General features: G+C 41.0%; 1 protein-coding gene across 2 annotated transcripts; it reads left to right on the forward strand.

Moving 5' to 3' along the window:
• The first annotated feature begins 5 nt into the window (after positions 1 to 5).
• LOC140914808 (nucleolar RNA helicase 2) lies at positions 6 to 21,998 on the forward strand. Of its 2 annotated transcripts, none has more exons than XM_073353501.2 (15): positions 6 to 446; positions 2,052 to 2,327; positions 3,810 to 3,885; positions 6,760 to 6,938; positions 9,637 to 9,754; positions 10,830 to 11,015; positions 12,368 to 12,531; positions 12,867 to 13,016; positions 14,345 to 14,506; positions 15,335 to 15,454; positions 16,671 to 16,744; positions 19,052 to 19,211; positions 20,371 to 20,505; positions 21,137 to 21,181; positions 21,734 to 21,998. In XM_073353501.2, the coding sequence occupies exons 1-15, from the start codon at positions 21 to 23 to the stop codon at positions 21,923 to 21,925; spliced, it is 2,463 nt and encodes an 820-aa protein (XP_073209602.2). In that variant the 5' UTR covers positions 6 to 20; the 3' UTR covers positions 21,926 to 21,998. The 2 variants fall into 2 exon arrangements, with proteins under 2 accessions (XP_073209602.2, XP_073209603.2); XM_073353502.2 differs by having other exon boundaries at positions 12,386 to 12,531.
• The last annotated feature ends 300 nt before the right edge of the window (positions 21,999 to 22,298 follow it).

Below are 22,298 nucleotides of genomic sequence, written 5' to 3' on the forward strand. Positions count from 1 at the left end.
CGGGCCACCCAGGGCGCTTGATGGGCGCAGCGTGCCGCAGGCTGCTGTACGGAGCCGGGCGGCCGGGCGCAGGGGCTGCGGGGCTGCCCGCCCTTCCCGCCCCGCTCGCGCGAGGACCCGGCTCGGCGCGCCCCCCGCTCGGCCCCCGCGCGGGGCTCCGGCTGCTCCAGCCCGGCGCAGCCCCCTTCTCCCTCGGCCGGCGCTGGGGTTGGGCCTGGGCCCGGGCCCCGGCCTTCATCCCCTCGCCTCACTTCCTGTGCGACGGCCCCGGGGCGGGGCTCGTTCCTTTCACCGCGGCCGCCGACCAGCGCAGCGGCTCCCTGCCCGAGCTCCGCGGGGAACAGCCGGAGGAAATGCCCGCAGCCGCCCTCCTTGCAGCCGACAGCGAGCCCGAGACCCCCCGGGAAGGCGACGCTGCCCGGGCGGGCCGGAGGAGGAAGCACAAGGTACCGGAGATGGAGGCGGAAACATCGGGGAAGAGAAGCCACCTGAGCCGGGACCCCCGGGCGGGGTGGGGGCGCGCGCGGCTGGGTGGGGCCCGATCGCAGCCGGTCGGAGGGAGAACCGGGCCCGGGGGTCCCCGCACAGACCCGTGCTGTGCCCGGAGGCTCCTCGTGCTATTCGCCGCTTGGCCTCCATTGCTGCGCCACGTGGGCGCCTCGCGTCCGGATCGCGGTGTGGGCGCCGCTGGGCTGGGTGAGCGGAGAGCCCGGCACCGCTGGTTTGCCGCTGAACAATCAGCGGCGCTCGCCGACCTGCCATCCCGATGGTGTGGCGCATTTCTGCCCCCTTGTCAGTCTCCCCGGGGACGAGAAAGGTGCCAGCCCTGGGCTGTGTCAGGCACAGAGCGTGTGTGTTCTCTGGCCAGAGGGGCTCCACCGAGCGCGCCCTGTCACCGTCCCCGGAAGGTATCTGGCCCTAGGGTATATGTGTACTGGGAGGTGTGATTCCCAGCGTGAGTAGAAGGGCTTGGGCTAGCTCTGCTCTAAGTCGGGCTCTATAAATAGCAGTGTGGTCCTTGTGGCATGGGCAGTGGCTTGGGCTAGCCAGCCACCTGAGCTCGGAGCCAGGGGGTTGGGTGGGCTTGGACTGGGGCAGCTTGATCTTCTACACTTTCCACAGTATCCATCCGATGAAGTGAGCTGTAGCTCACGAAAGTTTATGCTCAAATAAATTGGTTAGTCTCTAAGGTGCCACAAGTCCTCCTTTTCTTCTTGTGTAAGCCATTACCTGTGCCCCAATTCCAGGCTGCTGTTTTCGGAGTGTTCGTTTGAGCACTGCTAGTGTGAGTCTATCTACCCCTGCGGTAATCACATCTTTCAGCTGCAGTGTAAATATCCCACCCTTTCAGATTATAGTGTCAGCACATTTATACATGTTAATCCCACCCCATCCCAAATGACTTTTGTGAAATGGAGATCTCTAAATGTCAGTGCCTAGAAGCTTGAGATTTTGGTTTAATATCTTGGTCCAGTGGATAGGATAGGGCATTAGACTGGGACTCAGTAGAGAGTTCTGTTCCTGACGCTGCCACTAATCTGCTGCATGAGGTTGGGTAAATCACATCACCTGGTGCCTCTGTTTCCCCTCCCATCCTTTGTCTGTGGTGTCTGTTTTGATTGTACATGCTTCAGGTTAAGAAAGATATGCCTGTACAGGGCCTAGTAAAATAGAGTTCCAAACTCATTTGGGGCCTGTAGGGGCACCCGTCATGCAAATAATAATTACATCTGGTAATCATGAGCGAGTAAACAGGTAGGTGCATATGACACTAATTCATCCAGGAAGAATCTGGTTCTCCTCATATTCAATACTTCGATTGCTTGAGGACTGATACTGAATACTAACTGTGACTGAACATTCTCTTACAATATGGGGTGGTTTAATTAAAATGGGGTATGGCCCTGCCGGAGAGATTCTGATGACAAAGGAATCCTGCTCTCCTTGAAGAGGATCAGGCATCAGAGATGAAAAGTCTAAAGACATTTTACTTTTCTTTATATACTTTGTTTTTTTGTCCTTTTCTGTTTGATGTTGTTGTCTCTCTGAAGGATAAAAAGGAGAAGAAATCTAAACTCCGTGATAAATCCAAGGAGCTGAAATCCCAAACAGAGGAAAATGAGCTATCTGAAGATGACCTTGAGCCTCCTAAACCTAAAAAGAGGAAAAAAGTTAAAGAAAAAGTGAATCAAGAGATTGAAGAAAACAGCCCAGAGGACAAGGTGAAATCCTTGTCCATGAACAATGGCATTGTCCACTCAAAAGCTCAGTGTAATTCCAGTGAAGCATCAAGTGCAGAATATGACAGTGACCAAGAGCCAGTAAAGGTACACACTGAAACCCTGAATTTTACCTGCTTTAAAAATGTAATCTACCGGTCTTGCTTGGTGGAAGTGCTCAGCGCTACTAGGAAATATCTTGCTTGTCATCCCTGGTCCTAGCAGAGGATAATAGATTCTGTGCGTGCAGCACAGAATTCACAATCCAGGAGGAGGGGATGCTAAAGTAGCTTTAAGTTTAAGCAGCCTTTAACCTCTCTTGTTTCTGGTCTGGTCTGGTGGGTGGAGCAGCCCTGATACAATTTGGGCTGCCTATGGTACAGCCTGTCCCCAGCTGACTGTGGGCAGCAGCTCTGCCAAGAATCTCTGCAGTGCTGTACAGTCCACATACTCCCACCCCCCCAATCCCTGCCAGGGTTTACAAAAGGGTTCTCATAAAACTGTTTATAGCTGTATTCCTCTGTTCTTGCTCTTCAAACAATTCTCCCCATGCTGGGTTCAGCCTTTGCCCTGCATACAGGGGTCAAAATGCAAGGGGGAAATCTCACCATTGATCTGTAAATCCATCTCCTGCCAAGGAAGGATATATATGGTTTGTTTACACTGGTAAATTTACTGATATGATTATACTGGTATAACTCAGTGTTGTTATATCTTATTCTGGAACAAGAGTGTGCACTTAGGGAGTTACACTGGTATAATTAAGACAGTAAATTTTCCTGTGTAGGCAAGTCCATAGCCTTCATGCCAGAAAATATCAGACATTAATCTGATTTTGTGTATCAGGCTGAGAAAGGAATATTACAAAAGGAGAGCATGCCACTTATGGGAATGAGCATGGAGTGCCTTCTGTTGCTCTCTCCTGTTTGATCAGAGTCTTGCTGAGACGTTTCAGAGAGACCTTGCTCCCTGAGTTTACCTCTTGTATATATTGCTGGGTCTTGCAGCTCTTCTGTTTATTGCATGTTACATAGGGAAGTATATGTCAATAGTAGAGTGTTTTTGTAGATCACCTGTAGTTTGTTTTCAATTTCTGTACCAGAAGTTGGGTAGCTAATTTCAAGTTAGTCCATTTAGTGGATAATTTAAATTAAAATATTTATTTGCAAAATCTCTGTGAAAGTTCCATCATCCAGAAATGTTCTTTACTGGATAATATATGCTAATAGTGAATATGTGTTTGTTTTTGTTTCTTCTGCATTTGGCAGAACAATTTTCTAATGTTTTCCAGGGGTGAGTTAAAAAATATTAATTAGCAAGAGGAACACAAATAGTCCAAGTGTATACACACAATGTAATAGCAGCCTGAGGTGCAAGGGCCAATGGTGGTTGCCCTGCATTTATCAAGGTTGTAAAATGACTTTGAGGGTCTCCTTTTCCCCCATATACCCAGGGGATCATGGGTGAGACTGTTCTGGAGAAGTTTTTTATTTTTTATTTTCTTTTGGGTTAAAATATTGTGGAACTCAGTAGTATAGTAAAATGACTGTCTCCTTGTGCCTAATCTGTCGCTTTATTTTAATTTAACAGCAATTGACAGAAGAGGAGAAAGAAGGTGCCTTCTCTAATTTCTCTATTTCCAAAGAAACAGCTGAGCTTCTTAAAGGTAACTTCTGTGGAGAAGAAATTTACTAACAAAAAGGTGGTTCCAAATAGATCGCAAGTATCTTTTTAAATAATGTGCCGAAAGCCATTCTGTATTAGTGACACAAGCAGGGATGGAAACCAGAAGGCCTGACTCTCACATCCCACTGTAACCACTAGGCACCTTTGCTCCCATTAATGGGGGTTTCACATTTACACGATTTCAAGTGCAGTCTCATCAAGGCAGATTCATTTCCTCTGTGATACCGTTGCTTCTAGATATAAACTGTGGGAAGACAGTTGCTTTTTTTTTAGGGCTGTCAAGTGATTAAAAAGATTAATTGTGCGATTAAAAAGATTAATTGTGCTGCTAAACAATAATAGAATACCGTTTATTTAAATATTTTTGGATTTTTTTTACATTTTCAAAGATATTGATTTCAGTTATAACACAGAATACAAAGAGTACAATGTTCACTTTATATTTTTTTATTACAAATATTTGCACTGTAAAAAGCAAAAGAAATAGTATTTTTCAGTTCACCAAATACAAGTACTGTAGTGCAGTCTCTTTTACATTGATTTATTTTTTAATGCAGTTTTTTCTTGTAAAAATTCAACATTTGTAAGTTCAACTTTCATGATAAACTTTAGAGCCTACACGTCCACTCAGTCTTACTTCAGCCAATCACTCAGACAAACAAGTTTGGTTACAATTTGAAGGAGATAATACTGCCTGCTTCTTGTTTACAGTGTCACCTGAAAGTGAGAACAGGTGTTCACATGGTACTGTTGTAGCTGGTGTTGGAAGTTATTTATTTGCCAGATGTGCTAAAGATTCGTATGTCCCTTCATGCTTCAACCACCATTCCAGAGGACATACATCCATGCTGATGATGGGTTCTGCTCGATAACAGTCTAAAGCAGAGTGGACCGATGCATGTTCATTTGCATCATCTGAGTCAGATGCCACCAGCAGAAGGTTGATTTTCTTTTTTGTTGTTTTGGGGGGAGGGATAGCTCAGTGGTTTGAGCATTGGCCTGCTAAACCCAGGTTTGTGAGTTCAATCCTTGAGGGGGCCGTTTGGGATCTGGGGCAAAAATTGGAGATTGGTCCTGCTTTGAGCAGGGGGTTGGACTAGATGACCTCCTGAGGTCCCTTCCAACCCTGATATTCTGTAGTTTCCGCATCAGAGTGTTGCTCTTTTAAGACTTCTGAAAGCGTGCTCCACACCTCGTGCCTCTCAGATTTTGAACAGCACTTCAGATTCTTAAACCTTGGGGCCCATTGCTGAGCCTATTTTTAGATATCTCACATTGGTACCTTCCACAGCAGATTTGACAAAACTCAAAGAAGTGTTCTTAAAACAAACAACATTTTCTGTGTCATCGTCCGAAACTACTATAACACGAAATATATGGCAGAATGCAGGTAAAACAGAACAGGAGACCTACAATTTTCCCCCAAGGAGTTCAGTCGCAGATTTAATTAACACATTTTTTTTAACGAGCATCATCAGCATGGAAGCATGTCCTCGGGAATGGTGGCTGAAGCATGAAGGGGCATATGAACGTTTAGCATATCTGGCACGTAAATACCTTGCAACGCCGGCCACAAAAGTGCCATGCGAATGCATGTTCTCACTTTCAGGTGACATCGTAAATAAGAAGCAGGCAGTAAATGTAAACAAACTTGTTTGTCTGAGTGATTGGCTGAACAAGAAGTAGGACTGAGTGCACTTGTAGGCTCTAAAGTTTTACATTGTTTTGGTTTTGAGTACAGTTATATAACAAAAGTACAATCTACGTTTGTAAGTTACAGTTTCATGATAAAGAGATTGCACTATAGTACTTGTATGAGGTGAATTGAAAAATATGATTTCTTTTATCCTTTTTACAGTGCAAATATTTGTAATAAAAATAATAAGTGAGCATTCTTCTGTTCTGTATTTTGTATTCTGTCTTGTAATAGAAATCAATGTATTTGAAAATGTAGAAAAACATCAACAAATATTTAATACATTTCAATCGGTATTCTATTTAACAGTGCAGTTAATTTTTTGAGTTAATTGACAGCCTTACTTTTTTTTTTCCCTCTGATTAGCATTATGTTGTGAGGTTGTCACTTATATTGTCTATTGTAACTTCTATATCTGTTTCTGCGTACTATTTTCTGAAAAACTATCCCATTCTATATATGTGCATATTATTTCTTCAGGGGTAGTACTTTAAATTATCTTTATTAAATCTAATTTATAACTGGTCATCTGTCTCAACTTTTAGATCATTTGGCAATTTTGATCTCTTCTCTCTGATCTGCTATCCTAGATTAGTATATTCTGTGAATTTAATCACTACGGAGTTCACATTATTCTGATCGTTGAGTATTGGTAGAGTTTAAAGCAACACACAGGAATCCATTTTAAACTTTCCTTGTTCTGAAGTCACACCATTAATAATTTGTATGTACTACTGGCCAGTTTTTACCCACCCTAATGTTTTCCTCTTTGTACAGCATCTTTCAAACTTCTGCAAGTTTTAATGTGCTTCTGTGTTTAAAAACAAAAAAAAGTCCCACAACCTTGACTGATATCAAAGTCAGTTGCATGTACTGTTGCTGTTCTGTATCAGATGTAGCAAAAAATGGTCGTTTACCCCAGATATCAAATCTTGCTCCCAGAAAAAGATTAAAAAAATGTTTTGCCAAGTATAGTAGAAATGAAAACAAATGTGTATTTACTATTTGCACCCACTGTCAGATGCAGGACTTGCCATGATCTGTCTCATGAATTTGGTTTGCTTTTCATTATCATACAAAAGGGCTTTCAGATGTCTATCTCAGCTTATTGTGGATTCACGGCACCTTTTAATAAAGGTATATTGAACTGTCTTGTAGCTCGAGGAGTAAAGTACCTGTTTTCTGTGCAAGCGAAGACCTTTCAGCCCATATATGATGGCAAAGATGTGATAGCTCAGGCTCGAACTGGAACTGGGAAAACGTTTTCTTTTGCTGTTCCTTTGATTGAAAAACTTCAGGGAGACACACTGGAGAGGAAGAGAGGCCGCATACCAAAGGTAATTTAGCCACTTAAGGACTCACTGATGGCTTAAATTATGGCAATATTTGAAAGTGATTTTTATAATAGTTTTTGGTTCTTATTAAAAATATCCCCTTCTTTCTTCCCACTTACTCCCTTTTTTAAATGCTCCTTCTGATCCTGGAAAACATTCTTCAAAATAGGGTTTACAAAATGATACTTCTTCACAGTATCCTAATGATGACAAAATACACAGCTTTATGATTCTTTGTGATTATGTTGAATTCATTGTGTAATAGGCTGAAAAGAGGGAGGGCATATCTGCTGTATTCATATGAGCATATACAAATATTCTGCTCTTAGCTGCCTAGTGAGCAGGTTTCTTGTATGGTTTGATACCTCTCCTACTCATAAAAATGAAGCAGACCGGCAAACTGGTGTTATCCCAAATTATTCTTGCCCCTGTATATAAACTACAGGATGACACTTGCTTTTTCCCTCCACATTGGGACAGCTTAAGTTATGATTTCAAGTCCTGGCATAAATGTTCTTTATGCTTCTATTTAAGCACGTGATTTAACTGGTAGTGCACTATAAAGGGGTATTGTCAAGGTTGGTCTGTTTATAGTTAGTCCAACCAGTTTTGTTGTGGTTTGTGGAATAAAAACACATCTCTTCCATCCTTCTACCATGCCTTTAGAGTACACATTATAAAATATTGTCTGAAAGATTTGTAAGAATATTATTCACTGGTTGATATTATCTTTTAATTCTTACGGACTAACAATTGCAATTCATTTGGGAGGTGGGGACAGTGATCGCTCACTAGAGTGCTTCAAACTTCAGTGTTTTATTTAAAATAAATTAAATAGCAGCTCTCTTGTTATCCCAAAATTTTGGTTTATGCACCTTTTTGTCCTTTAATACTGAACTGCGCATTGGTCATCATCGTAATTTTAGAAAATTTATAGATTTAGAGAGCTATCTTATTGTGTACAATTCTTTTACGACTATCTTAATTGTACTGTCCTCAGCAATTAAATCTGGGTGCCACTCAGGAACAACAAGGCAACCTGATCTAGACAAATGAATACAGGATTGGGAGTCAGAAATTCCTGATTTTTATAATCCCATTTCTGTTGATAACTTATTGTGTAGCCTTGGGCAAGTCACTTGACTTCTTTGCCTCAATTTCTTGATCTGTATTATGAGTCAGACACTTACCTGTCTTTCAGAGATGTTTGAGAATTAATTACTAGTGTGTTAAAGCATTTCAGACTCCTAAATAGCTAAATAAGTGTGAAGTATATTACAGAGACACTGCTGTTATGTAAGAAATATCAATGAAAGTTACATTTTTAAAAGGCTTCATTAGGTGTATTTTATAATTCAAGGCATAATTATGGTGTAACTATTGCTAAACATTTAGTCTGCCTTAATTCATCCTCCTTGGTGATGGGGAGGAAAGTGTGGCAAAAAGAATGGTCTGCACCATACTTCTGAAGAATCTGGAAATCTTAGAGCAAGGGTGGGCAAACTTTTTGGCCTGAGGGCCACATCGAGGTTGCAAAACTGTTTGGAGGGCCGGGTAGGGAAGGCTGTGCCTCCCCAAACACCCTGGCCCCCGCCCCCTGACTGCCCCCCTCAGAACCCTCAACCCATCCACCACCCCCTGCACCTTGTCCCCTGACTGCACCCTCTATCCAGCCCCCAGTGCTCCCCATCCCCTGACTGCCCCTGGAACCTCCTGCCCCTTATCCGACCTCCCTGCCCCCTTACCATGCTGCTCAGAGCTGCAGGAGCTCACAGCCACACTGCTGCACTCCCTGGCAGGAGCAGCGGGCCACAGCGCTGGCGGCTCAGTGAGCTGATGCTGCAGCGGAGCGGGAACAGCAGGGGAGGGGCCAGGGGCTAGCCTCCCCGACTGGGAGCTCAAGGGCTGGGTAGGACGGTCCCACAGGCTGTAGTTTGCCCACCTCTGTCCTAGAGAGATCTCTCTAATTATATTTTCTGTACACTGTCATTTAGCAATGATATCAGAGTAACAGTTTTTATTAATCGTTTTCTTGGTGCTTAAAATCTGGTTATGCTAACCTATGTGTCCTTGAAATGTGATAGCAACAAAATGGACAGAAAAATAACTATAACAGCAAGAATTAACACTGGATAACTAAGAAAATTCAACTAATAACATGGGCAAATAAATGAATAGTAAATTTAAAGGTAAAGGTTCACATAAGTGTGAGGCACTTTATCTAACCCATTCTGTGGGACATGTGACCCATACAATTGCAGGTGGCTCTCCTTTGATTTGTACTGTGACCAAGGTTAGTGGAAGGGATCAGACCAGCTTTTAGTAGTGCATAAATCTGGGTTCTGCTAACTTTGGCCCAAGCTTTCTTTGAGGTCCATGGCACTGGATAGCTCGTTGTGGCTCCCAAGTCAACACCAGTGCTAGCTTGGAGAAAGCTATGCCAGTTCTGCTTGTTCGTACTGTTTATGAAAGCCATGATGTACCAGTCTCCTTCTGGTTGAGAGTGTGATCTGAATGATGAGGAGGAGCTTGGAGACCATCGTGCTGAACGTGGCATAAAACCACAGCTGTTTACAAACAGGAGAAAATTCAAGGGGGCAGCGTCAGATCAACTTTGCAGAACAGCTTACCTGATAGGGTGGGGAATTTGATACCAATCACCAAGTGGCTGCATTTCTGATGGTTTTGTCATTCTGTCCAGGTGCTAGTTCTTGCTCCAACGAGAGAGCTGGCAATCCAGGTAGCCAGGGACTTTAAGGATGTCACAAAGAAACTCACAGTGGCTTGTTTTTATGGAGGAACTCCATATAATGGACAAAGTAAGTACATGTTAGAAGTCGCTTTGATATCTGCTGTTGTTTCATGAGAATCATTCAGGGAATAAAACTGTCTATTTTCCTTAAGGTTTCACTTCAGTAAAAAACTGAAATTGTTTAAAAAAGAAAAGGTAGTTCAGGTTGGGTCCATCTCTACCAAAAGAATCCTAGGGGATCGCTATCCAAATGTATAATTTATTTTCTTCAGAAGTTATAACATTTGCTTTAAATTTATAAAGAAATAATCTTGTTCCTGAGTGGATGAACGCTGGGGCCAGATGACTGTCCAAGGAAAGCAGAGTGTTCATTTTAAACCCCAAGTGATGGTGTTCCAGTTTAGAGGGTAGTGAAACTGAACAAATCAAACCATTTCTTGTCTATTCATTTGTGCCTGCCATCTTATCATAGAATATCAGAGTTGGAAGGGACCTCAGGAGGTCATCTAGTCCAACCCCCTGCTGAAAGCAGGACCAATCCCCAACTAAATCATCCCAGCCAGGGCTTTGTCAACCCTAACCTTAAAAATATCTAAGGAAGGAAGGATATTGTAATGTTGCTTTCAGCTTCAGTAGTTTGTGGCTCAGATACCTCAAATGTGATTGGAGAGCATGTTAAGGAGCTCAGCCTTGAACTTGCCACTTGACGTCAGCACTGTAGAATGACAGCAAGAACTGCAGAAGAAACAATTGGCTAGATTGTCACGTTTTTATTTAAAAAAGAAAAAAAGTGGGAACTCAGTTGGGAGTAGAGAGACTGTAAATTATGATGAAGTCCTGATGGTGTTAAATGTGAATTGAATGAAAATGAAGATTTTGGCAGAAGGCATTCTCGTTAAGTTATCAGTTTTGGTTTTAGGATAGCAGTCCTTATAGAAAGCCACAGACCACCGCCAGACTCCTTTTACTTGTGACCTAAACTGATTTAATCCTATCTCCAAAAGTGAAAGGTTTAGGGCATTAACAACCTAGTCTTTAAATGAGAAGTATTACTGTAAATTGATAGTAGTTTACCAGCCCTAGAAATTCTGTGATCTTTAAGCATTCTTACACATGTGCTGTTTTGCTGCCCTTTCTTCCAGTTGAACATATTAAAAACGGCATTGACATCTTAGTTGGGACTCCAGGACGAATTAAAGACCACCTTCAGAATGGCAAGCTGGACGTTTCCAATGTGAAGCATGTTGTTTTGGATGAAGTTGATCAGATGTTGGACATGGGCTTTGCTGAACAAGTGGAGGAAATTCTAGCATTTGCTTACAAAAAAGGTAAATACTGAATTTTTATGAGTATTGCATTGTCTGCAAAGTAAATTTTTCTGATATATATATATATGTGTGTGTGTGTGTGTATGTATGTACTGGAATACTTTTTTGAAGGAAATGGTGGAAGCCTCATCAATTGAAACATTTGAAACTAACATGGTCAAAGCAATAGGAAATATAAGAACATACAGGTGGCCACACTGAATCAAACCAAAGGCCCGTCTAGCACAGTATCCTGTCTTCCGACAGTGACCAACGCGAGGTGGTTCGGAGGGCATGTATAAAACAGGCCATTATTGGGAGATCCATCCCCTATCATCCATTTCCAGCCTCTGGCAGTCAGAGGCTAGGAACACCCTAAGCACAGGGTTGCATCCATAACCAGCTTGACTAATAGCCGTTGATGGACCCATGAACTTATCTAGTTCTTTTTTGAGCCCAGTTATACTTTTGGCCTTCACAATATCCTCTGGCAACAAGTTCCAAAGGTTGACTATGTGTTGTGTGAAGAAGTGCTTCCCTTTGTTTTTTTTTTTGAACCTGCTCCCTATTAATTTCGAGTGACCCCTGGTTCTTGTGTTATGTGAAGGGGTAAATAACACTTCCTGATTCGCTTTTTCCACACCAGTCATGATTTTATAGACCCCCATTGTATCCCCCCTTAGTCGTCTCTTTTTCAAGCTGAACGGTCCCAGTCTTTTTAATCCCTCCTCATGTGGAAACTGTTCCATACCTGTACTTGTTTTTATTGCACTTCGCTGTACATGTTCCACTTCTAATATATATATTTTTTAAATGAGGCTACCAGAATTGCATGCAGTATTTGAGGTGTGGGTGTACCAGGGATTGATATAGTGCATCATATTTTCTGACTTGTTATCTATGCCTGTACTAATGGTTTCCAACATTGTTAATTTTTTTGACTGCTGCTGCATATTCAGCAGATGTTTTCAGGGAACTATCCACAATGACTCCAATATCTTTCTTGAGTGGTAACAGCTAATTTAGACCCCAGCATTTTGTATGTATAGTTGAGATTATGTTTTCCAATGTGCATTACTTTGCATTTATCATCACTGAATTTCATCTGCCATTTTGTTGCCCAGTCACCTAGTTTTGTGAAACCCCTTTGTAACTCTTCACAGTTACAAAGTATAATGTAACTCTTCATTATACTTTGATTATTGTAGCTGATCAATATTAAAATTACATACTTCTCCATCTCCTGTATACATTTATTAGCCTTCTCAAAATTTTGAAATTTATGCTTTTTGCTTTGTAACTAGTCCTTATAACATGGAATCTGTAATGAAACATCAGTTCTTACGTTGTAATACTACTTGGATTATTGATAGTGATGTGTTGTTTCAAAGATTCTGAAGACAACCCCCAAACACTGCTGTTTTCTGCAACTTGTCCACACTGGGTGTATGATGTAGCTAAAAAATACATGAAATCTAGATATGAACAGTTTGACCTTATTGGAAAGAAGACTCAAAAGACGGCTATGACTGTAGAGGTAAGTAGTTTTGTTACTGCGTGGTATAGGTGCTAGGGATACATAGGATGAATAATATGGGTTATGGTTCTGATCTTCAAAAGCTATGATATTACAGTAACTAAAGCTTAATTTTCTTTTGGCAGTGATTAAAATTAACATAAAGCTTTTTGTAAATAATTTTATGTGGGAAAACAAAATTTTTGTTTTCTTGGTTTTTTCATTTATTTTAAATAAAATCCTAAATATTTTAGAGGATTTTTTAATCAAAATGTTGTCTTTGTGTAAAGAAGTTTAGCTGATATCCTGCTGAATGACAGCAGATATAACATTGGCATATTTTCTTTCCCTAACAGCATTTGGCTATAGAGTGTCACTGGTCTCAGAGAGCAGCAGTTATTGGGGATGTCATTCAGGTTTACAGTGGCAGTCATGGACGGACCATCATATTTTGTGAGACTAAAAAGGATGCAAGTGAACTGGCCCTGAATGCTTCTATTAAACAGGTATTGATGTCTGAAGAGGTAGTCATGGTTGTAAATATCAAGGCTAGAAATTCCTGAAATGAAGATGGGAGCTCAGCCATACAAATAGAATTTATTGTTGTAGGCTTCATGTTTTGTCAACAAGGCCGGGTTTTTTTGACATTTCAGAAAGCTGCAAGTTTCTCCTCAACCATAACAATGATAACTTCTTTTTGGCTGCAAGATCCTTGGAGACAGGAATTTTATTTTGTGTCTACTGTATGGTGCAAAACACATTGCTGACGCTATATAATAAGAAATAATAAAGGAATAGACATCACAGCTTATATTAACATGCTGTTTGGATTCCTGGTTCTTACAACCATGCGTCATCTGAATAATGGGTATTTGGGATACAGGGTGTCCTATAAACACAGTATGGCATTTATCCTAAGACTGAAAGGCCTACTCACCCTCTAAAAAATCCTCTTGAACCATTAATTCAGGCCTTGTAGAGTATATTGAGCAGGCCTTCTGCACGTAGATGAATTTTACCCATAATGAATAATAATCCTGGATTCTTACAGAGCAGATATTGTTTTGATGTTGAATGTTAAAATCAAGGAAAAGAGGGAATGGGGAAGTGCAGATATATTTAGTATTTAGTTAAATGGGGTTTACTGTACAGGCTAGACATGCTTAGTTCTGTGGGCTTGCTTTTTTCTCTCCTACTTGTGCATGTAGAAATTCTGTGTAGTTCATTCACAGTAAACCAGCTAAATATGCTAATAACTTCAACAAGGTTGTAGAGTGACACACACAAACACTTGAGATTTTTATGCTAATATTAACCCTTTGAGGCTAGGTGAGTGTGAAGTTGTGTTGTATTTAATAAATTCTGCTTTTCCATATTGCATTGAGAATTCCCACTTCTGGATCCTGATCTCTTCCCCATTAGACAAATTTAGGCACCACCTCTTTTCTTGCAAATACCAGAGGCAGTTCAGACTGGTCAGTTGGGCTTGGCCATGTCGCTGAAAATTTTGTGCCATGTTCTCTCTTGCCTGTGGGGAGCTCTTCAGGGCAGGGACCTTGGTCTTGATTCTCATCTCATAGTAGTTTTATATTTCAAGTTTTTGTGTTTTCAACTGAGTTATTCCTGAGTTACACCAGTTAAAGTGAATTAGGATCAGGTCTCTTGTCTTCATATCGGCCTGTAAAGCATGTAGCGCCACGGTTGATGCTATCTACTGCTGTGAACAGTGTTTTGGGGTGGTAAGGAACAGCAAATTGTGCCACTATTGTCAGTGGGTTGCTGCTGCCTAGATACCTCTGTTGGATGAAGTCTTAATGATCTGTTCTTTTGACAGGATGCCCAGTCATTGCATGGTGACATTCCACAGAAACAGAGAGAGATCACATTAAAGGGTTTCAGAAATGGAACATTTGAAGTTCTGGTTGCAACCAACGTAGCTGCCCGTGGTTTAGATATCCCTGAAGTTGACCTGGTCATACAGAGTTCACCCCCAAAGGTAAGAAATGGGTATGCCCTTTTTTTTTTTTTTTAGAAAAAATGAGTCAGCCATTTTTTATATGACAAAACAACAACAGCAGATGATTACTTTATCTGCATCAAATTTTTTAAAAAATGTTGATTTACTGATGGTATGAATTTAAGATTAGTGCTGCAGTGAGTTTTTTTTTTCTTTAACTGCAGGTGTAAAATTTTCCTGTTGAGCATTTATTTTTTGATTAAATTAAATGTAGGTGTTTGCCCTCTTTTTTTTTTTAATATATCTTCTGAAGCCCTTTTTCAATATTTCTAAATCTATTTTGAATTCCATCTATTTTTCCACTGAAATTTCAGATTGTATAAAGCCTTTAGTCATTTAAGTTTATGATACTTCCAGTCTTTTACCTGAATCTGGTGTTACTCTTTCCCTCCAAGGTCAGGAGGGTCACTTCATTTCCAAACAGATTTCCAAGAGCACAGTATAGCATCCCTCTTGGAAACCTTTTATTTCACACAGACTGCTGCATTGCGCGAATCAGATTTGTTTTCCGATTTTGCAAGATTAGTTGCTTTGGGTTTTGTTGTTCCTTTTTTGGCTAGACACTTCCCTCTTTATTTGAACCTTGCTTTCTCTTTTTAATGTTTACTATCTTTTTGGATAGTTAAACCTGTTATCATTAACCCTCCTACAAAATCTCCTTATACAGCAGGAATAAGGGAGCCCTGGGTTTTATTAAAAAAAAAACTCTAGAATGCTTTTAAAATTTCTAGATGTTTTGTGAAACCTTCTAGGCCTTTTAATTTTAAAAAACTTAAATGTGTTCATGTTAATTTTTTATTTTTAAAGGATGTGGATTCATATATCCATCGGTCTGGACGCACAGGAAGAGCTGGACGGACTGGAATTTGTATCTGTTTTTATCAGCGAAAGGAAGAAGATCAATTAAGACACGTAGAACAAAAAGCGGTAACCGTCTAGCTTTCTTTGGGGTTTGTTTTTGTTTAATCAGTCATTGAATATCTAAAAATTCACTGTGCGCATATATTCTTGGGGAACCTCATAGTCAAGTGCTGTGTAAGGCCACACAGTTCCAACCCAGCAATAGGCAGGGCCTAAAATGGTAATACTAGTCTTTGAAAAGTTTTTACGTACTGTGCTGTGTTGTCTTCTGCAGGTTTTCCTATTCTCCAAATATAACTTTGCCAAGGCTTGTTCATGTGAAACTTTGTGTATATACTTTTAAAACTAGTAGTTGGTGTCTGATAGATTGTGGAACGATTACATGTTCTTTCTGTGTACTACAAAAATCTATTTTTAAAGGAGAACTTGAAAGGCTGTTCTGAAAACAATGTCAAAGCATTGAAGGTACTGAATCAGTAACGTGCAGGCTTTTAAATTTACAAATTAAAATGAAATTCTTGAAAATCCTCTCCTATTTCACTTATTTGCCGAGGCTTGCATTTAGAGTTGTATAATCCCTACAAAGATTAGAGGTAGAAATCCCACTTTTTGCATTTCCTGTTCTGTTTCAGGGTGTCATTAGCTGCTGAAAGCTAAACAGAGAATTTTGAATCCTAGGTTCTTTCTTTTTGGCATGTATTAAACATTCATCTAAGAACTTGACTTACTTTAGGAGTGTTTAATGGAAAGAGGTAAAAATTATATAGTAAAAGCAGAGCCTTGAACCAAGTATTGTCTCAGTTCTCTGGCCTAATTCTGTCCCTCATGCTTTCAGTTTCCTTTGAGGATTAAATACATTTGCACTGTATGATTAAATTGTTTTCAGTGTCAATCCATTGACATTGCACAAACTATTATACTGGCTTTTGGCTAAGATCATTCTTATGTCTAAATCTGATATGTCTTGTGTTGTGGGGTTGGACTCTGATCTAATGAGTCTTTTCCATTTCTAACGTCTTTGATTCAAATATGTGATCAAGACACAGGTACTCACACATTAACAAAAATAGGAATAATTTTAATGTGTTCTATTTTATACAAGAGAGGCTTTTTATAGTTTTTAAATTGTCATGGTTAAATAAAGATTGAACAAAGGATTTGCTGCTTAGGACTAGTAAGGGAATGGTGGCCTTGGAAACAGGACTTGACGAGAGTTTGGTTCTGTTGCGTATTGTAGGGAAAAGACCTTGAGCTCTAATTCATTTTCTTTTCTCAATTTCAGGGCATTACATTTAAGCATGTGGGTGTGCCTACAGCCACAGATATAATTAAAGCTTCTAGTAAAGATGCTATCAGGTATGTTCATTATCTGTCCACAGTTACGAGATGTCTTGAACTTGTAGAAGAAAAATATATGGAGATGTTGGACTCAATTCTGTTACATATACAGTCATACATCTCTCTCTCTCATAAAATCAGTTGCCTTACATGTGCACGCTGGCTGATTTTAGTAAGATATTAGCAGTATGCCCCTGTGTATTTCAGCCCCTCACACAGCAAAATGTCCTGTTTAAAAATATATGTGGTTAAAAGTAACTTTAAATTATAACCTACCAAACCTAACTGCAAGTAATAGAACAAAAAATTGCTTACATATAGGGAAACTGACTTATTCCTATCAGTTGTTGTTGATTTTTAAGAATTGTTACTATATTTAGTATAACTAGAATACCCTTTTAGTTAATGTATTTGTTGCAACTCACACCCTGCATTCTATATCAGATTCATTATTAGTGTTGCTGTTTTTAGTCTGTTCAGTGTGAGTCCTAGCTTTGTACACATCTAACACCTAGTTGGTGGAAATTGCTTCCAGGTGGCATTTTCCTCATGCTTCCCTGCAGGGACTTGCACAAGAGTAAAAATTTGACCCCTTTTGGGAGGACACATTCTGTGCTCCTGCCAGGACCAGAGGCACTTGCTGTTGCTCTGGGGACCCTGTGCTCCCCTCTCCTACCCACCCCCACCACAGGATATCCTGTGCTCCCACCACCGGGGACGCTGTGCTCCCCCCTCGACTGGCCCGTTCCTGTCCTGGAGGATTGTCGCACCATATCATCTCAGCTGCTGACTGGGGGAGGCAGAGAAGAGGATCGGGTGGATGAGCTCTGGAGAACACGGGTTCCTGGAGGAGGGAATCTGGCTCAGGGCTGCAGCTGAGAGCTCTGCTTGGGTGTGCACTGCGAGCAGACATATGGTACGAAACGCGGGGGAAGATACCCTCCGTAAATGGTGCCCCTGCCCCAGGGCCAGAGGAGCTGTCAGCTCCTGACAGCCCTGGGGGCTGGAGGAACTTTCTCTTCCCCTGGGGCCAGAGGAGTTTTCCAAAGCCAGATAATGATTAGTGGGGTCCGTGCCTGTGCTTGTTGTCATCCCCCCCTATCCCCCCTCATTCACACCCCTGCTTCGCTGTCTTGAAAGCTTTTTCCCCTTCATATTGTGAGTGATGTATTGATGCTTTCCATATGTCATTTTCATACAAGAGAAAGGTGGTTTACTAGTCAGTGTCAAATTTGACTTACTTGAACATACATATCTGATACTTGTAAGTTTGGACCCAAATCAGCCTTCAGTTGTGCATCTACAACAGCCACTGAAGTCAGTGATTGCTGCACCTATGTAGGGTCTCCTGTATCCATCAATAACTGCAGCGGTAGGATCAACTAGCCAGCCAAATAGGCCCTTTCTAAATGTAATATCTATGATTCTTAATTAAGATGAATAGGTATAACATTTTATATTTCTAAGAATTTCCTTGACTACAATCTAATAGTTCGTATTTGCTGTATATCAAGAATAAACTTTGCCAGTATAGTATGGTTTAGAAATATTTGTTCAATCTGAGATTGGCAGAGGTTTAATAATATAACTTGAGGGGGTGGATCTGGGGTTGTGACCACCCTGCTCTTCTCATGTTGCTAAATGGGACTGGGAGTTCCAGCATGGAAGAGGTTGAGAACCAGTTGTCTAGTGAGCTATTGGTATGCACTGCCGTGTTGGAGATGGCAGGTTTAACCCCCGCACCTTGCCTCCCCCAGCTTTGCTCCCTGTGTCAGTGGTAAGTGTCAGTGTGTTGAAGCAGCCTGCTCTGAGAGTAGAAAGCGCTTTGCTCAGCTCATCAGTGACACTATGGCGTGCTACAGAAGGGCATTGGTAGATGCTAAACAGAGATCTGTTTATTGCTCTTGATGAAAGGATGATCACTACAGGACCTTCTGTGTGGAGCATAAATCAGGAATCGGCTTCACTGGTGATACAGAGTATTCTTGGGGCAAAGGGCACTCTCTGCATGTGTTACAGCCTTCTCTTGGGTGGTTAGCTCAAGATTTTCCAAGTGACTGGGTGCCAAACTGGGAGACGCCTTAAAGAGGCTAGATTGTCAGAAGATGAGGACTTGCCACTTCCAGAGTATCAGGCCCCTTTGACAGTACCCAAGACAGGTGCACAAAAATTGAAGCACCAACAATAACTAGTCACTTCTGAAATTCTTGGCCTTAACCTTTGCATTAGTCTTAACAAGTTAATAAAATTTCTCACACACAATTGAATTTTGTAATGTTGGCTTTCTGTATATTGACCTATCAAATCTTTGTTGTAAATACGTAGGTTTTTGGATTCCGTTCCTCCTTCTGCCATCGACTATTTCAAACAGTCAGCTCAGCGGCTGATAGAGGAAAAGGGGGCAGTGGAAGCTCTGGCTGCAGCATTAGCCCATATTTCTGGGGCTACTTCCATTGAACAGCGTTCCTTGCTCAACTCAGATGCGGTAAATAATAATGTTGCATGTCACTACTGTGCTCAAAGCACTGTATGAACTAATCCTCCTAACACCTCTGTGAGAGGGGTAAATATTCTATCCATTTTAGAGAGAGAGATTGTGTATTGAATGGTAAGCAGTGTTGTCAGCAAATGTACTGAGTAAGTGTAACAAGACCTGATACCCTTTAGCTCCCTGTGTCTGAAACTGGCCCTCACCATCACTTTCTGGCACTGTTTAGTTATAGAGATTGCTGCCTCCATTCTCCTTTAACGAGGTACTCTCAGGTTGTTAGCCCAGTCCAAACAGAGCTTCCTTGGTTGCTTTCCCAACTAGGTGCCTGAGCTGCAGCTATTGTCGACCTTACATCAAATTCCAGTTTTCTTAACTAAAATCAAATCGTAGTGGCATAGTTCAGAAAACAGAGGAACTTGAAACTAGTGAGTATATTTTCCTTTAACCAGCACTAAGAAAAGGATGCATAAATTGTCTCCGATCTCAATTACAGAAAAGTGTGATATTATCATGGAAAACTTTAGTAAAGTTTCTTGAGCCAATAGGATGGTTTTTGCTGCTGGCTTAGTCTGTCTTTCTGGAAAATGTTTCAAGTCCCACCATATTTCAAGGAAAAAGAGTCCAGCAGGTAGTCTCTGGGAGTATATTGTTACAGGGAAGACCCTGTAGAAAAGCTCTGTCTTTCTTTGACGTGGGCAGGGGCTACCCAACTCCAGTTCATCTTTGTAGGGTAACTGTTTTGAAGTCAGTACAGTAGATTTCATCTTATTACATAGCCATCTGGATTTCCTTTCCTTATATTGGCCTGTACTAAGTTCTCATGTCTCTTCCTTTTGTAATTTTATAAATGGATATTGATGTGCACCTAATAACTGTTCCCCCACTTCCAACAAATATATTCAGTCTAAAGACTGATACCAATGTGTATTTCTAGCTCGACTTCATTTTCTCTTGAAGGCTTTCATTAGCATGCAAATGGAGGGTGCCTTTATTCCAAACAGCCTACTTGTTAGCAGAACAGTAGAGCCTTAAATATTACAGTAGCCACAAAGATTTATATTGGAATTCATATTCGACAGATTGGACGCTGTCTGCCACAATCTGGTTTACTCCTTCATTGTAAACACATTTCACTGTTTGTTTGTTTTTAAAGGGCTATGTGACGATGACGTTACAATGTTCGGTAGAGATGCACAGCATTGGCTATGCCTGGCGAGGACTAAAAGAACAGCTTGGTGATGAAATAGACAATAAAATTACCAGAATGCGTTTTCTCAAGGGAAAGATGGTGAGATGGTTTATCCAATTGTTTTGTATGCTTGGTTTATTTTGGGAATTTAAGGGCATCTTCTCCTTTTAATGCAGGTGTTGGCTTCTACCATGACCACTCAAAGTTGTGTCTATGAGAGGAGGGTGGATTTTTCTACATTTTGCCTCTGTTGTGATCCAATGACAGAGAAGTTAGGAAATTCACTTCAGATGGGAACCCATCGTGTTACACTAATGGGTTGAAATTGCTTCTCTTTCATCAATAAAATAGACAAGTTGTTCTTCTCAATGCCTACACTGGTCTGTACATACTTTGAAATCAGCCACTCAGCGATTTGGCTCAGTTGGGTCACTTTACTCCTTTGTGAAGAGCATTGACAAAGAAGTTGCATTGCAGGAAGTTCATGTCCTACCTTTGAACAGATACATTACTTTCAGGAAGTGGGGCTGCTGTCAGTACCAAGCATTTGATTCCTCATTTCTTGGCAAATCTGTCGGAAATAAAAATTTTAGAATATAAAAAGGCACTCTCAAAATAGAGCAGGCACTCTGCTATAGTTGTAGTCTGTTATCGGAAGTTAGTGTTCCAATGTCTCTCTCTTTGGATGCCAGCTTGGAGAGTAAATGAATATTATCTCTGTTGTGTTTAGGGTGTGTGCTTCGATGTCCGTACAGCTGAGCAAAGTCAAATACAGGTATGTTCTTCTTGCTGGAGGGCCTTTAGAATCCTTTTGAGGACATTTAAGCCAAATACTGTAGCTGCTAGTTATATGCTTATACTATGGTAGTATAAGGCTTGCAGTTTTTTGCAGAGAGTCTGAAACTTTTGTGCATAAAGAGGGTTGCACATTCATTACAAAATATACTCTTTCCTGCTGCTCTCATTAACTAAACTTATTTTGCTGCTTCTGACTTTTTGCTTGTCTGTCCATTCCCTTCCTCCTCTTTACAAAATCCTGCATTGTTGTCTACATAGTGTCTTGGCCTTTTGGCTGCTGCCCGCTCCGCTAACTGAGGGCATTAATAGTAACCAACTTCCCCTGGGGTGGTTCTCTCCTTCGTCCCATGACTGTGAATTGTAAGGGTTTTAAAGACGAATGTTGACCCTTGTCCATAAGATGGATCTGATGAACTAGTTTGGTGAGGATTAGGTTGGTTTTGAAATAACTTCTATGAATATGCAGGCATGCAAATTCAGTTCTTACGTTTTCATGATTTCTTTAAATGCATTCAACTTGTTTGATCAGGAGCAATGGCAAGATTCAAGACGCTGGCAGCTGTCCATAGCAACGGAGTTACCTGAGCTAGAAGAAACTCCGCGTGAAGCAGGCCGAGGTTTCTCTAACTTCAGGAACGGGAGGCAAGGAGGCGGTGGCTTTAACAAAAATAACAGATTCAAAAACGGAGGTCAGAAACGAAATTTTCACAGAGCATTTTAGTAACTAATTCAGTTGATGTAGCTATGGGACTACATAATGCCTGCTTTGTTGAAATTAAAATCTATTGAACTTTCCCTTTTGTTTTTGTTACTTTGTTAAACCAGTCACTTTTCTGTAAGTGAGGATGGCGACAAAATCTACTTGCTGAAGTGACATAAAGTTCATTTTAAAAGAAGATCTTGCTGTTTTCTTCCACTGACTTCCATTCCTGATGGACATGTTTGAAAATGTGTAGCTTTAAAAATATAAGCCAACAATTCACACTTTTGAATGAAATCCCTTTCTGCCTATATGTATTAGGACTGAGTGTCACACTAAGAACCTGCCTCTTTGGGTATGTCTGCACAGCAGCTGTGAATGACTGACTCGCATT

This window comes from Lepidochelys kempii, chromosome 7, assembly GCF_965140285.1.
Source record: "Lepidochelys kempii isolate rLepKem1 chromosome 7, rLepKem1.hap1, whole genome shotgun sequence".
Classification (NCBI taxonomy): domain Eukaryota; kingdom Metazoa; phylum Chordata; order Testudines; family Cheloniidae; genus Lepidochelys; species Lepidochelys kempii.

What these genes read in the sequence shown, in the direction of transcription:
- LOC140914808 (XM_073353501.2), top strand. Translation starts at nt 21, where the DNA reads ATGGGCGCAGCGTGCCGCAGGCTGCTGTACGGAGCCGGGCGGCCGGGC. An exon ending in GCCGGAGGAGGAAGCACAAG is followed by an intron (nt 447 to 2,051) that starts GTACCGGAGATG and finishes GTCTCTCTGAAG; the next exon opens with GATAAAAAGGAGAAGAAATC. An exon ending in TCTAGTAAAGATGCTATCAG is followed by an intron (nt 16,745 to 19,051) that starts GTATGTTCATTA and finishes GTAAATACGTAG; the next exon opens with GTTTTTGGATTCCGTTCCTC.